Raw genomic sequence first — 12,943 nt, forward strand, 5'->3', positions numbered from 1 at the left:
AATTCCTCTAGTGTTATAGGTTCATCTAAACTTTCAGTTTCCTCTACTGTTAAGGTTGGGAGGTTGAGGCCTGCAAAAAATTCATCCAAGTCATTTTCCAAAGGTGCTCCACCACTAGTATACAAATTTTAATGCCGTACTTTAAAACATTTCAGACAAAGCAATAACATCATAACATTATTTGAGAAGTATGGCCTATAAATAGTCTTAGTTATTTCTTACACCTCCATTCACAACCTGATTTTTATTTAGTTTATTTACACTTTACGGAGCTGCTCTAAACTTCCAGATGCTATTTTGAACATAAATAAACAGACATTGTGCAGGTTTATCTGTGTTTGGGGCCAAATGTTGATTATTTTGTTTCCTGTTTATCTCTCCAGGTTATTGTCATGGCGTGTCGGGAGTTCGAGATGGGAAGGGTAAGAGACCTGGGTTTTATTATTCTAAACTTTACAACTAAACAAAAACGAAACAAAAAAATCTATTCAAGGAGACCTAAATTTAGAAATCCAGTGTTTAAATGGGACGTCATACATTTTTTAAACCCCATATGAAAATAAATAATGCTAGTTGTCAGTGTTGGGAGGAACAAGTACTGGGAAAAACTGTAATATTTTACTCAGTACAAATGTGAGCTACGTACGTCACAATGTGTTTTTAACTGGATTGAAGTGGTTGGTTTTTCGTTTTCCTTCATACAAATTTGCTAAAATCGTGGCAATATCAGCATCGGTGAAACGACATCGTTACGGTTCTGAATGTCGGGATGGGCCCATAGGGAGCATCGCAGCCGACGCCCGAGCGCACTTTCTCTAAGAGCAGTCCTAGACCAAGATTGGTCCTGATTTGGTCCTGGTTTAGTCCTGGTTGAGTCCTGATAAAGTCCTGGTAAAGTCTTGGTAAAGTCTTGGTAAAGTCCTGGTAAAGTCCTGGTAAAGTCCTGGTAAAGTCCTGGTAAAGTCCTGGTAAAGTCCTGGTAAAGTCCTGTTTCAGTCCTGGTTTAGACCTGGTTTAGACCTGGTTTAGACCTGGTTTTAGACCTGGTTTTAGACCTGTTGCAGTCCTGTTTCAGTCCTGGTTTAAACCTGGTTTAAGACCTGTTTCAGTCCTGTTTCAGTCCTGGTTTAAACCTGGTTTAGACCTGGTTTTAGACCTGTTTCAGTCCTGTTTCAGACCTGGTTTTAGACCTGGTTTTAGACCTGGTTTTAGACCTGGTTTTAGACCTGTTGCAGTCCTGTTGCAGTCCTGTTTCAGTCCTGGTTTAAACCTGGTTTAGACCTGGTTTTAGACCTGTTTCAGTCCTGTTTCAGTCCTGGTTTAAACTTGGTTTAGACCTGGTTTTAGACCTGTTTCAGTCCTGTTTCAGACCTGGTTTAAACCTGGTTTAGACCTGGTTTTAGACCTGGTTTTAGACCTGCTTTAGACCTGCTTTAGACCTGTTTCAGTCCTGTTTCAGTCCTGTTTCAGTCCTGTTTCAGTCCTGGTTCAGTCCTGGTTCAGTCCTGGTTCAGTCCTGGTTTAGACCTGGTTTTAGACCTGCTTTAAGACCTGGTTTAGTCCTGGTTTAGACCTGTTTCAGTCATCGTTCAGTCGTCATTCAGTCCCGGTTCAGAACTGGTTTAGTCCTGGTTTAGTCCTGGTTCAGTCCTGTTTTTTTCCATATACGGTGCAAAAGTTCAGCATCTTCGCTGATTGTTATTTGACGATCAGCCACAGTTATTTTGCTGAGAGTAAATTTAAAGTGCTGTAATAGTCGTGTAATCTTTTATATTTTAAACACAGTCATATTTTAATGTAACAAATTACTTACTGAAATGACACTAACAAGTAAAATAAAACATAAAAAAGTACATGCTTTAGACGACGTTCCACACTCTCTTTAATAATCACGTGAAAATACAAAATAACTAATAAAGCATAACATGTCGTGGGTTGAGATGTGCTAAAATAAAATGAAAACGCAGCATATTATTGTCCAACGAGTTTAAAAGTCCCTCTTCAGCATAAACTAACAATTTCTCTTCCATTTTCTGTTCTGTCTTTAGAAAAAATGTGAGAAATACTTCCCGCAGTTTGGAGAGGAGCCGCTGACTTTTGGACCTTTCAGAATCTCCTGCGTAAGTATCTGCGATGCATCACAGTGTGGAGGAGTGGAACACACATAAAATCAACTTCACTTTTAATTATTCTTGGCTGTAATGATTGTGTTTTTACTCTTTTGTCCTTCTAGGAGTCAGAACAGGCCAGAACAGACTACTTCATCAGGACGCTGGTCGTGGAGCATGAAAATGTAAGTGGACGGCTAAACAGTTTATCATTAAAGGAGGCGTGTTGTAACTTTTTAGAGCTTCCAATCATGGTTTTGTTGAAATAAAGAAGAAGACCTGTTGTGCTTGTGTCCGCGTTATAGTTATAATCTATGGCTCCGTCCACACTAGTTCGTATTCGAGTCGTTTTCGTTGTGGATGCAGTGTTCGTTCACACTAATCCGATGGAAAACGGCTCCAGAGACGAAACGATCTGGTGCCGCCGGCTCCCACGAATTCGCCTGACGCCTGAAAACGTTGATACGCTGATATAGGAGCTACGGAAGCCGAGAGGGGTCACAACAAACGCAAACGCCGCAACAAATACAAATGCGACAACACAACAAAAAGCCACAACACATTAAAAAGCCACAACACACCAAAAAAAAGCCACAACGAAAATGACCGCGGGACTTTATTTTAATGCAAACGCCGCAAAAAATACAAACGCCACAACATAAACGCAAAAGCCACAACACATTAAAAAGCCACAACACATTAAAAAGCCACAACACATTAAAATGCCACAACACATTAAAAAGCCACAACGGAAGTGACCGTGGGACTCTATTTTCCGACGGACCGATCAAGCGACAAGTGAAGAAGAAGAACTACAACGTGTAACGAATAATCATAAAACAATAAATTACTTTTACTTACGTTTCCAACTTCTCCGTTCCTTTACTTTTCACGTTGTAGTTCTTCTTCTTCACTTGCCGCTTGATCGGTTGCGTCCTTATTGGACCACGTCACTGTGACTTGCACCTTCCTGATTCTCTGGGTTCGTGACATCGATCATGTGACACTATTGCGGAAAAACAGTTTAAACGAAACCAGAGACAAACGGGAAACAGCGGAACTAGAACTACTCTGCTCGTCTTAAAATCCAGTGTTACGTTCAGTAACAACTGAACCTCGTCGTCGGTCCACAGAAAGACCGTTTTCTAGGGATGTAACGATGGCCAAATCTCTCGGTACGATATTATCACAATATACATGTCACGGTACGATATTTATTGCGATATTTTGAAGAGACTGATATAACTGTAGATAGGACACATTTTTGTTTTTAAAATACCTTGATAAGATTTTGGTGTGAATTATTTCCATCATAATCCCAAGAATTCAAGTAAAAAACATATCTCTTCATGTTGTCTGCACTGAAATGAATCATGGGAGATGTAGTTTCCAATGTTTATAAGCTGCCACTACTATAAAACTGTGCATTTAACCAAAGAGACTTGTAATTCGATATATTGCAACTGTCCACGGTTTTATTGTGAGACTTTTGACGATACGACATCACGATATTTCGGTTATTGTTACATCCCTACTGTTTTCACGCTTGCCGTTTTCCTCGTCTCGAAATCGGCTGCTTCAACTTCAGACACGATGCTCCACTTTTTCCATTTTTACCGCCCACGTGATGTTGTGACGACATGACGCCAGCCTGGTCGAGTGACAAGCATTTTAGGATTTTTCGCATTACTGTGTGGATCATTTCTGGACGCAAATCGTTTCTGATACGATGATGCGGTGATTTGTTTCTGTGTAAACGTAACCATAGACTCTTGTGGATCATTATTTTATAACTTGGACATTTTAAATAACAATATTAATCTGAAACGACTTAATAAAAGAAACAAGTCCACTGGTTTCTGCATTAGAAAACTGCGGAGTCCAATGGAAGCTGACGTCGCCGTAAACGTCATCACAACAAAGACGGGGCAACTTTTGTGGATAACTGCAGATCAGTGTTTTTTTTTGTCATTTGTAAGAGATTAAGGAAATAAAATTTGAGAGCAAAGTAAGTACAGAGCAGTGGTGGTGAAAAAGGGACTTGATCAGCAAAATGGCATCTTGAAAATAAATGATTAAAGGTTACTCAAACATCCACAAATCACTCCAGATACAAGTTTGAGAGGGTAAATGAGAAGTGGAAGCATCTATAACCTGATTAAAAGCTCTGAAAAGTCGATTTTGCTTTAAGTTCTGTGCTATAGTGTGATCGGGCTCCGTTTAGTCAGTCCTTCCTCATCATAGCAACAGTGGGTAAAACCAGAACCCATGCTGTGCCAGGACACGGCTGTACGTTTAGAAACCGAGCTCTTTGCACCGAAGATAAAAGGAGTTTAAAGAGCGCGACTTTAACATTTAGTAGCGAAAGTAAAATATAGTTTAATTCATTCTTCATTGATTTGAATTTAAAGGAACTGTGTGCAGCCTGCAGTCTTAAAAATCCAGATTCAAACAACTTTATTAATCCCACCAGGGCCGATGAGTGAAAAAGAAAAAAGAGTTAAACAAAGAGTATTACAGTCGCCAGTGAACCTGTGTTGCCTGATTAAATTACAGATGTAGGACACACACTTGTACAGTCGTCCCTCTATAACGCGGTTCACCTTTCACAGTTTTAGTGCCATTTTGCATGCTGTTTATTTATTTTTACAGTGTATGAACTAGGGATGGGCATTAGTCGATTACGGTCATTTTAATCGATAAACCGAATGTAGGTTGCTGAGCGTAGCGTAGGGCAACCAAACGTCGGTGTCCAGGGACAACATATACATGTGTCTCTGCACTCAGAAGGAGCGAGACACAAACAGTCAGTCAGTCTACAACGTGCCGAAGCACAAATGCACATTTAACGATGACTTGTACAAGAAATTCCACGCTTTCCGTTCCGGTCGGGACCAGTGTGAGTCCATGTGCACAGTGAACAAAGCAGCACATATGGGTCCAGTCAACTGGTAACGGAGGGGAACGGGGCAGATTTTTTACATTCATATTAGGGATGGGCATGATTAGTCAATTAATCGATAATTGATCATTAAGAATTTCATCAATTACGTTCATTTTAATCGACAAACCGAATGTAGGTTGCTGTGCGTAGTGTGACCAAACGGGGTCCGTACATGTGTCTCTCTGCACTCAGAAGGAGCGAGACACAAACAGTCGGTCAGTCTGCAACATGTCGAAGTGCAAATGTGCATTTAACGATGACTTGTACAAGAAATTCCCCTTTTTCCGTTCTGGTCGGGACAAGTGTGAGTCCATGTGCACAGTGTATAAAGCAGCACATATGTTTCGGTGTCCAGTGGGAAAAAGTTTTACCAGGTGAGAGTCGCGCAATGTCGATGACGAGTCCCCACCTCCCTCCCCCGTACGGTGTCCTGGTTTTGACAAACACAAATATGGTCACATTAACCTGTATTCCACTGAGTCGTGTCCTTTAGTCCGACAGAAATTGAACCACATCAGTGCAGAAGAGCTGTTTTTTTTCTTTGCTGAGTTTATGCAAATTAGCGATGTGGTTTTAAGTTTTGTTTCTGTGAGAGTTGAGCAAAAAAAACTAATTAAACACATTATAATGTCAAACGGGCTGATGTGGCTCTAGAGTCGTTACAGTTTATATGTCATAAAGTTGAATTTATTTATGCAGATTAGTAGTGCAGATAGTAATAATAATGATGATCATTTTAATATAAAAACGTTAATGATTAATCAATAATCGATCGTTAATTCTCCCGACGATTGATTAAGAAAATTTAATCGAATGCCCATCCCTAGTATGAATGCTGTGTCTTGATTGACTAAGGGACTGTAGACCTGTCAACTCAGACCTGCCGTGTCTCCTGTACAGTACAAAAAAAAAAAAGGGTTAAGTTTGCCAAATTTACATAAATGTTCGATCTCTGTCAGTGTGATTCTGAAGTGCTGTATGTTTGCAAGTTTTCTCCCTGACAAAACCCACAATGTCGACGAAACTTTCTACACTGACAAAGGCTCCTGCGGTCGCACCTAAAAGGCAGAGGAAGACGCAAACCATCGCACAAAAAGTTGGACTTCTGGACACGCTGAAGGAAGCTAGAAGTTAGGCGGGTGTAGGCGTCATTATGGAATAAATTAATCTTGGGTTCGTTACATAAAGAAGGAGGAAAATAACAAAAGGACGACAGCAGCAATAAGTTTTAAGAAAGATGTAAAAAGTGTTGTAACTGTCCTGTGTGAGAACAGTGTATAAAGTGTGTGGTGAGATGTTTTAAAACCTTAAAACAGATATAATACTTGTAAAATATAAAGTTGACTTCTTCACGGATTTCACCTTTCGCGGGTTATTTTTAGAACGTAACCCCCGCGATAAACGAGGGACCACTGTACATGTTTGTCTCATTCTTAGTTCATGGGCACAGCTCATGTGAAAGCTCAGAACCTCCAGAATCCCCTCCTTGAGCTGCAGAGGCCGCACTAGCACTGACTCATGACTGTCTGCAGGTTTAGATAGAGACCGTTCAGATCAGAAAGAGACATTTTAGGTTTAAACCAGCTGGATTTCAGCATTGGACCTGGCAACGCAAATAAGACATTCGTGTGTGACTCATTCTGCTTTCTGATTAGATAATTGTCTTGAGAAACAAAATGTAAAATTATAACATAAACAACTTGTCCATTATGTCCAATGTTTTTGTAATTAAGAATAAATCAGCTTTACAATTGTTCCCAGAGCAGCTTTTGATTTGAACATTTGAACCTTCAATCTAAAGATGCAGTTAGTTCATATTTATGGTATTTCTAGTTTTAATCTTACATACAGTTCCTTTAAAGGGCCCATCTCATGCAAAATAATTGTTTTCACATTGTATCTTCTGCACATAAACAAGCACAATTTGGGTTTTGGAACATTCATTACACAATAGTTATGAAAGACCAGACCAAGGAACTATGAAAGTCCAACTATTGCTCCTCCCCCTGCCCGTCCTGATAAAGCACAGGCTCCGCCCTCCAAATGTGACGTAGGCTCTGAGTGAGTCGCCCTTCCTCCGCCATCTCAGGGAGGGAGGGGGAGACAGACGTGCACCCTGATAGTGACGGGAATAAACTTTTATTCATCATGGAGATAGAGTGCGTTCAGCCGCATGTGTTGGACCCGGAATCGGACGAGGACTTTGAGGTGCACGAAGCTCAAGCACCGCGTCAACATCAGCTGAACATTACTGATTGGTAAAGTATTAATAAACACTAGTAAATAAACTTATTATATCGTGTGCACTGGCTGGGTGGAGGCGGCGGGATGTTTTCTGCTACGTCAAACGCGTCATAGGTGTGTCTGCCGCGTCATCGTTGTAGCAGCTTTAGTTCGTTGTCACGCGGGAGGGTGGCAGAAATACGCTGCAATTTGTTAAAAAAAACACCGAATCAATCTAAAAAACACTTCGGCGACAAATACAAAGCCCACACATCACTCTTAGAAGGTAGAAAGCTCTGAAAAGTTGATTTTGCATGAGATGGGACATTTAAACTTTCACATTTGTGATTTATTCATTTAATTTATTTTATTTTTTTCCAGGAGACGAGGAGAATAACCCAGTTTCACTACATGAACTGGCCCGACCACGACGTCCCCTCTTCGTTTGACTCCATCCTGGACATGATCGGACTGATGCGAGAATACCAGGAGCACGACGATGTCCCTATATGTGTGCACTGCAGGTAGGTCCCTCGCCACAGATACTGGGACTGGGGGAGTTCTACACATATCTCTACTGGTGGAATGTTTAGGAGTTACCGTGGTGACACAATGCACGTATTGGCAAACACTGTCGAAGAGTTTTAAAGAAAAGTCTGAGCAAAATGGATTTAAACAGCACATTTTCAGAAGCCTGTGATCATGCGAGCTCAGATTAAAGGTGCACTGTGTAACTTTTTGGTTGAGGGTCCATCACCTGCTTGTTTCTATGGAAATGTCATTGCTCTGCCTGGAATGTTCCACAGTATGACATTAAACACCTCTACTTTACATTTATTCAGTTATAGGTGTTTTAGAGCTCAAAAACACCTAGAAAAATACACATTCTCACTACAGATCACCACAGATCTGACTTGTAACTTGGTCTGGTTTGGTCTCAGTGAAGATGGAAAGGTTTAATGCCATACTGTGAAACATTCCAGGAAAAGCAATAAGATCTACATGGAAAAAAAGCATTTGGCAGACGCTCCAACAGAAAAGTTAGACAACTCGAGGACTTGAATGATTTTAAGAAAAAATTGAATTGTGACTTTTCTGGCAGATATTGCGATTTCGATTTCATACACTATTTTTTTCAAATCAAGTTTCAGTGCACATGAACATTTGCAAACATCACAGAAACTTGCATCATACCAGAGTCCTGCACTGACAATTAGACACTGGACAGTATAGCCCATTTTATGTTCCAGTGTCAAATCGTTTGCCTCACGATGTGGAGAGTCTGCGTCGACATGAACCCCCCACGCAGACCATCTGTTTCGACCACGTGCACCTCCAAAATTTTTGAGCTATGTGTCAAAACGATGCAGACAATAAGAGCTGTGATCGGTCCTCTCTAGGTCCGCTCTACAGCTATTTCCTGTACTCTGCTTTCCTTTCTTTCCTTCCTTTAAACCACATTAATAATTTGCATAAACTATAAGCACTGGGAAAAAAAAACAGCTCTTTCCTTGTGCCCTGATGTGGTTCAGCTTCTGTCAGACTAAAGGACATGACTCAGTGGAATATGAGTGTTCTATCTGGTCCCATCCACACTAGTCCGTATTCAAGTTGTTTTTGTTGCGGATGCAGTGTTGGTTCGCACTAATCCGATTGAAAATGGCTCCAGAGACGGAACGATCTGGTGCCTCCAGCTCCCATGAATTCATCTGAGTACAGATCTGATCGGGCACCGTGTGGACGCCTGAAAACGTTGATACGCTGATGTAGGTCTATGCGCCGTAAAGTAATTCACCGCCAAAACGCTAAGAGGCTAGAATATATGTCCTTTTATATAAACGTGTGTCTGTGTGTACGACCTGCAGACGTATAATTTCTGAAAAGTTTAACATGAATCATCTCCAACGCAATAGAAGCACAGAACAGACTCACCATCAGCAGCACATCCTCTGTCGCAGAAAGAACACTCATATTCCACTGAGTCGTGTCCTTTAGTCCGACAGAAGCTGAACCGCATCAATGCACAATAGCGAGATGTTTATTGAGCGCTCAGTTTATGCAAATGAGCCATGTGGTTTTAAGTCTCGTCTCTGTAAAAACTTAAACAAATATGCTCAAAGCTGTGTGCATAAGGAAGAGTTGCGGTCACAGAAATGACGTGAGGACGCAGATCGTTTCCGATATGGTGATACGTGGGTTCTTTCATTTTAAACTGGTTTCTGTGATAGAGGATGTGCTGATGATGGTGAGTCTGTTCTGTGCTTCTGTCGCGTTGGAGGTGGTTCGTGTTAAACTTTACATGAAGTCCAGATTTAAATCCTCGCCTCCTCCCATTGCATTGTGGCGGTGAATTACTTCGTGGTGCATGGACCTCGACTCTGACCCATAAATCTATAAATCGGGCTTTAGGAGCACTGCAAAAAACGTGGCTTTGATGCTCCCAAAATGGTGTTGTCTGCGATTTTCGGTCCAAAACGACAGATCGTTCAGCCTTACACAACTCACCTTTAAAGTTGAGCAACAAAGATCCAGACAGAGCAGTGCCTACATTTAGCATCACACCCCCAGGGAATGTTGATGGCATCAGATGGAAAAGTATCAGTACAGCGAGTCAATAGGACACAAACTCATGTTGTACTCGCAGCTGTAGCCGCTTGTTCTTTTCTCCTCTATCGACTGTGATGTTGGTGAATCAATAAGAACAAGTGCTTCTTTTAATACACGTGAGACACTTGTTTACCTTTATAAAAAACACTGAGGTCAGAACGGACAGTTTTCATGTTATAAGAAGAAGGGCTGCAGTGATTAATCGACTAATAATGACTTATCGACTATAAAAAATAATCGTAGTTGTATTTTCTCATCTTGATCATTATCTGGACTACACAGACGTAACAGGTGCATTGTGAAACTTTTCTGGTGGTGGATCCGTCAAACGCTTTTCTCCACGGAGATGTTGATGCTTTGTCTAGTCCTGGTTCAGTCCTCTTTACTCCTGCTGTAGTCCTGGTTTAGTCCTGCTTTAAGTCCCAACTGAGTTTAATTTTAGTCCTAGTGAAGTTTTACTCTCTACTTGTTTTTTTCCTGAGTCGGTTTACTTCTCCTGTAGAGCTGGATCAGTCCTGGTTTAGTCCTGGTTTAGTCCTGGTTTAGTCCTGGTTTAGCCCTGGTTTTAGCCTGGTTTAGTCCTGGTTTAGTCCTGGTTTAGTCCTGGTTTAGTCCTGGTTTAGTCCTGATTCAGTCCTGATTCAGTCCTGATTCAGTCCTGATTCAGTCCTGCTTTTGTCCTTGTTCAATACTTCTTTAGTCCTGGTTTTGTTTTGCTTTAGTCCTGGTTTAGTCCTGGTTCAGTCCCACTTTAGTCCTGGTTCAGTCCTGCTTTAGTCCAAGTTGAGTTTAACTTTAGTACTAGTGAAGTTTTACTCCCTACTTGTTTTTTTTCCTGAGTCAGTTTACTTCTCCTGTAGAGCTGGATCAGTCCTGGTTAAGTCCTGGTTAAGTCCTGGTTAAGTCCTGGTTAAGTCCTGGTTAAGTCCTGGTTAAGTCCTGATTCAGTCCTGATTCAGTCCTGATTCAGTCTTGCTTTTGTCCTTGTTCAATACTTCTTTAGTCCTTCTTTAGTCCTGGTTTTTTTGCTTTAGTCCAGGATTTAGTCCTGGTTTACTCCCGGTTCAGTCCCACTTTAGTCCTAGTTAAGTCCTGGTTCAGTCCTGCTTTAGTCCTGGTTTAGTTTTGCTTTAGTCCTGGTTTAGTTTTGCTTTAGTCCTGGTTCAGTCCTGCTTTAGTCCTGGTTCAGTCCTGCTTTAGTCCTGGTTCAGTCCTGCTTTAGTCCTGGTTTAGTTTTGCTTTAGTCCTGGTTCAGTCCTGGTTCAGTCCTGGTTTAGTCCTGCTTTTAGTCCTGGTTTAATTTTGCTTTAGTCCCGCTTCTGTCCTGCTTCTGTCCTGCTTTAGTCCTGGTTTAGTCTCAGTCCCGGTCTCAGTCTGGTCTCAGTCTGGTCTCAGTCCCGGTCTCAGTCCCGGTCTCAGTCCCGGTCTCAGTCTGGTCTCAGTCTGGTCCCAGATTCCTGATCATCCTGCAGTCTACGCAGGCACATCTGGGCCCATCCCAACACTCCGGGTTATTCCTGGTGGGATTAATAATAATAATAATAGTTATTTGAATCTGAAGATCATTCTGAAGCTTTTCTGGTTCCGATATTAGTTTTAGTATCGACTCGTGTCTGTTTTTCGATACATTTGATAACCCTAAATGATTTAAATGTCACTATTAAATGTCAGTGTCAGGGGTTATCCGCTGTCAGAGTATTTATCAAGAACTGGAAAAGCTGGAACGGTTGGTGCATCTTTAATAGAAACTGGAAGACAAACTCCACATAGAGAGAAAAAAGTCTGTCCAGTTTGGAAATAGAACGTGGGACCTTCTTGCTGTTTGTCGCTCTTAGCTGGTCCGCTGTGGTTGTGTAAGTGTAGACTGTCAGGCCGATGAGCTGCAGATAATGACCACATGAGCTGAGTGTGGAGAGCTGACATTAACAGCACCAAACACCATGTGCTCATCTGCTGAGGCTGGCTCCGTTTGTGTGTAATCATGACAGTAACTCACCCGGTTTCTGAGACTCAAAGGTTTTATTATATTATTATTAGGGCCCGGACGATATTATCTGCTGATTTGGGCACTTGGAGACATCGGCTATCGGCTTTAATCTTGCTGATATGTGCCGATAGTCCACGTGAGCATGTTATACCTCATTATAAAGCTTAGACTCTCTATATTATACCCATTTAATCCGATTTACAGACAGATAAATGTCCTAATATGTGGCGCTGCATCAGTATTTATCTGCGGAGTAATTAGTCTGTGCACTTGTTTACACCAGTGCGCAACCACAGATCCATGTGCGCAAACACTGAGGCGCTGCTTTAAACGCTGTTGTGTCTGATCCGAGATACTGACGATAAATAAAAGTGAACTTCAACGCAGATGGCGTGGTGGCTGAGTGTCTTGTACTCTTGCCTCACAGCGGGAAGGTTCCTGGTTTCGATCCCCGGGTCGCCCAGGCCTTTCTATGTTGAGTTTCCATGTTTTTCCCCGTGTCTGGATGGGTTTCCTCCCGGCGCTCCGGTTTCTCCCATCAACCCAGAACATGCTACAGGTCTCCAGGAAGAACAGTTGATAGTCAAGGTCAGTTACATACAATCAATCAATGAATCTGCCCAGGGACGACAGGTGGAAATGCATCTCTCCTGTTATGGTTAATGTAAAACTTGTGCGCTGTCCCTGTTTTTAGCAAAGTGCGAGTGCAGAAAAGAGAGGACACACACAGCTGCTGTCAACGTGCTGGATTATATTATTTTTATGCATAGTCGGTTTGAGTCATGATTGAAATGACCCTTATTAGTGCAGACTTGTGATCTGAGAGGAGCCTGTGTGAGCGCTGAGTGTTGCAAATGTGTTGGTTTTGAAGTTACTTTTGGTTCACGTAAACAGTCTGTTTTCTTACATTAGCCTAGTGTAAAGTCACTATAGTGTCTGTACACACATCATTGGATCTGCATTGACATGTTAATGAGCTGTGAATAGAGGCGTGAATGATCGACATTTACACATACAAATAATTACTGGGGCGCACACGCATTTATCGCTAAAGGCTGAGAGCGGTAGTTTACT

At 41.7% G+C, this 12,943-nt stretch overlaps 1 protein-coding gene across 3 annotated transcripts in view; it reads left to right on the forward strand.

The window, feature by feature from the left end:
* The window catches only part of ptpn12 (protein tyrosine phosphatase non-receptor type 12), a 153,665-nt gene that overhangs the window by 70,629 nt on the left and 70,093 nt on the right, over nucleotides 1-12,943 (forward strand). For all 3 annotated transcript variants that reach the window (XR_008632169.1, XM_055153534.1, XM_055153533.1), the window contains exons 5-8: nucleotides 384-422; nucleotides 2,049-2,120; nucleotides 2,234-2,293; nucleotides 7,657-7,799. Coding sequence is in view for 2 of the 3 variants with exons in the window: in XM_055153534.1 (XP_055009509.1) it covers nucleotides 384-422; nucleotides 2,049-2,120; nucleotides 2,234-2,293; nucleotides 7,657-7,799 (314 nt within the window). In the remaining variant the exon portion in view is untranslated. The remainder of the gene's footprint in view (nucleotides 1-383; nucleotides 423-2,048; nucleotides 2,121-2,233; nucleotides 2,294-7,656; nucleotides 7,800-12,943) is intronic.

Source organism: Boleophthalmus pectinirostris, unplaced genomic scaffold, assembly GCF_026225935.1.
Source record: "Boleophthalmus pectinirostris isolate CB_2022bp ecotype Guang Dong unplaced genomic scaffold, ASM2622593v1 HiC_scaffold_18, whole genome shotgun sequence".
Taxonomy (NCBI): Eukaryota; Metazoa; Chordata; class Actinopteri; order Gobiiformes; family Gobiidae; genus Boleophthalmus; species Boleophthalmus pectinirostris.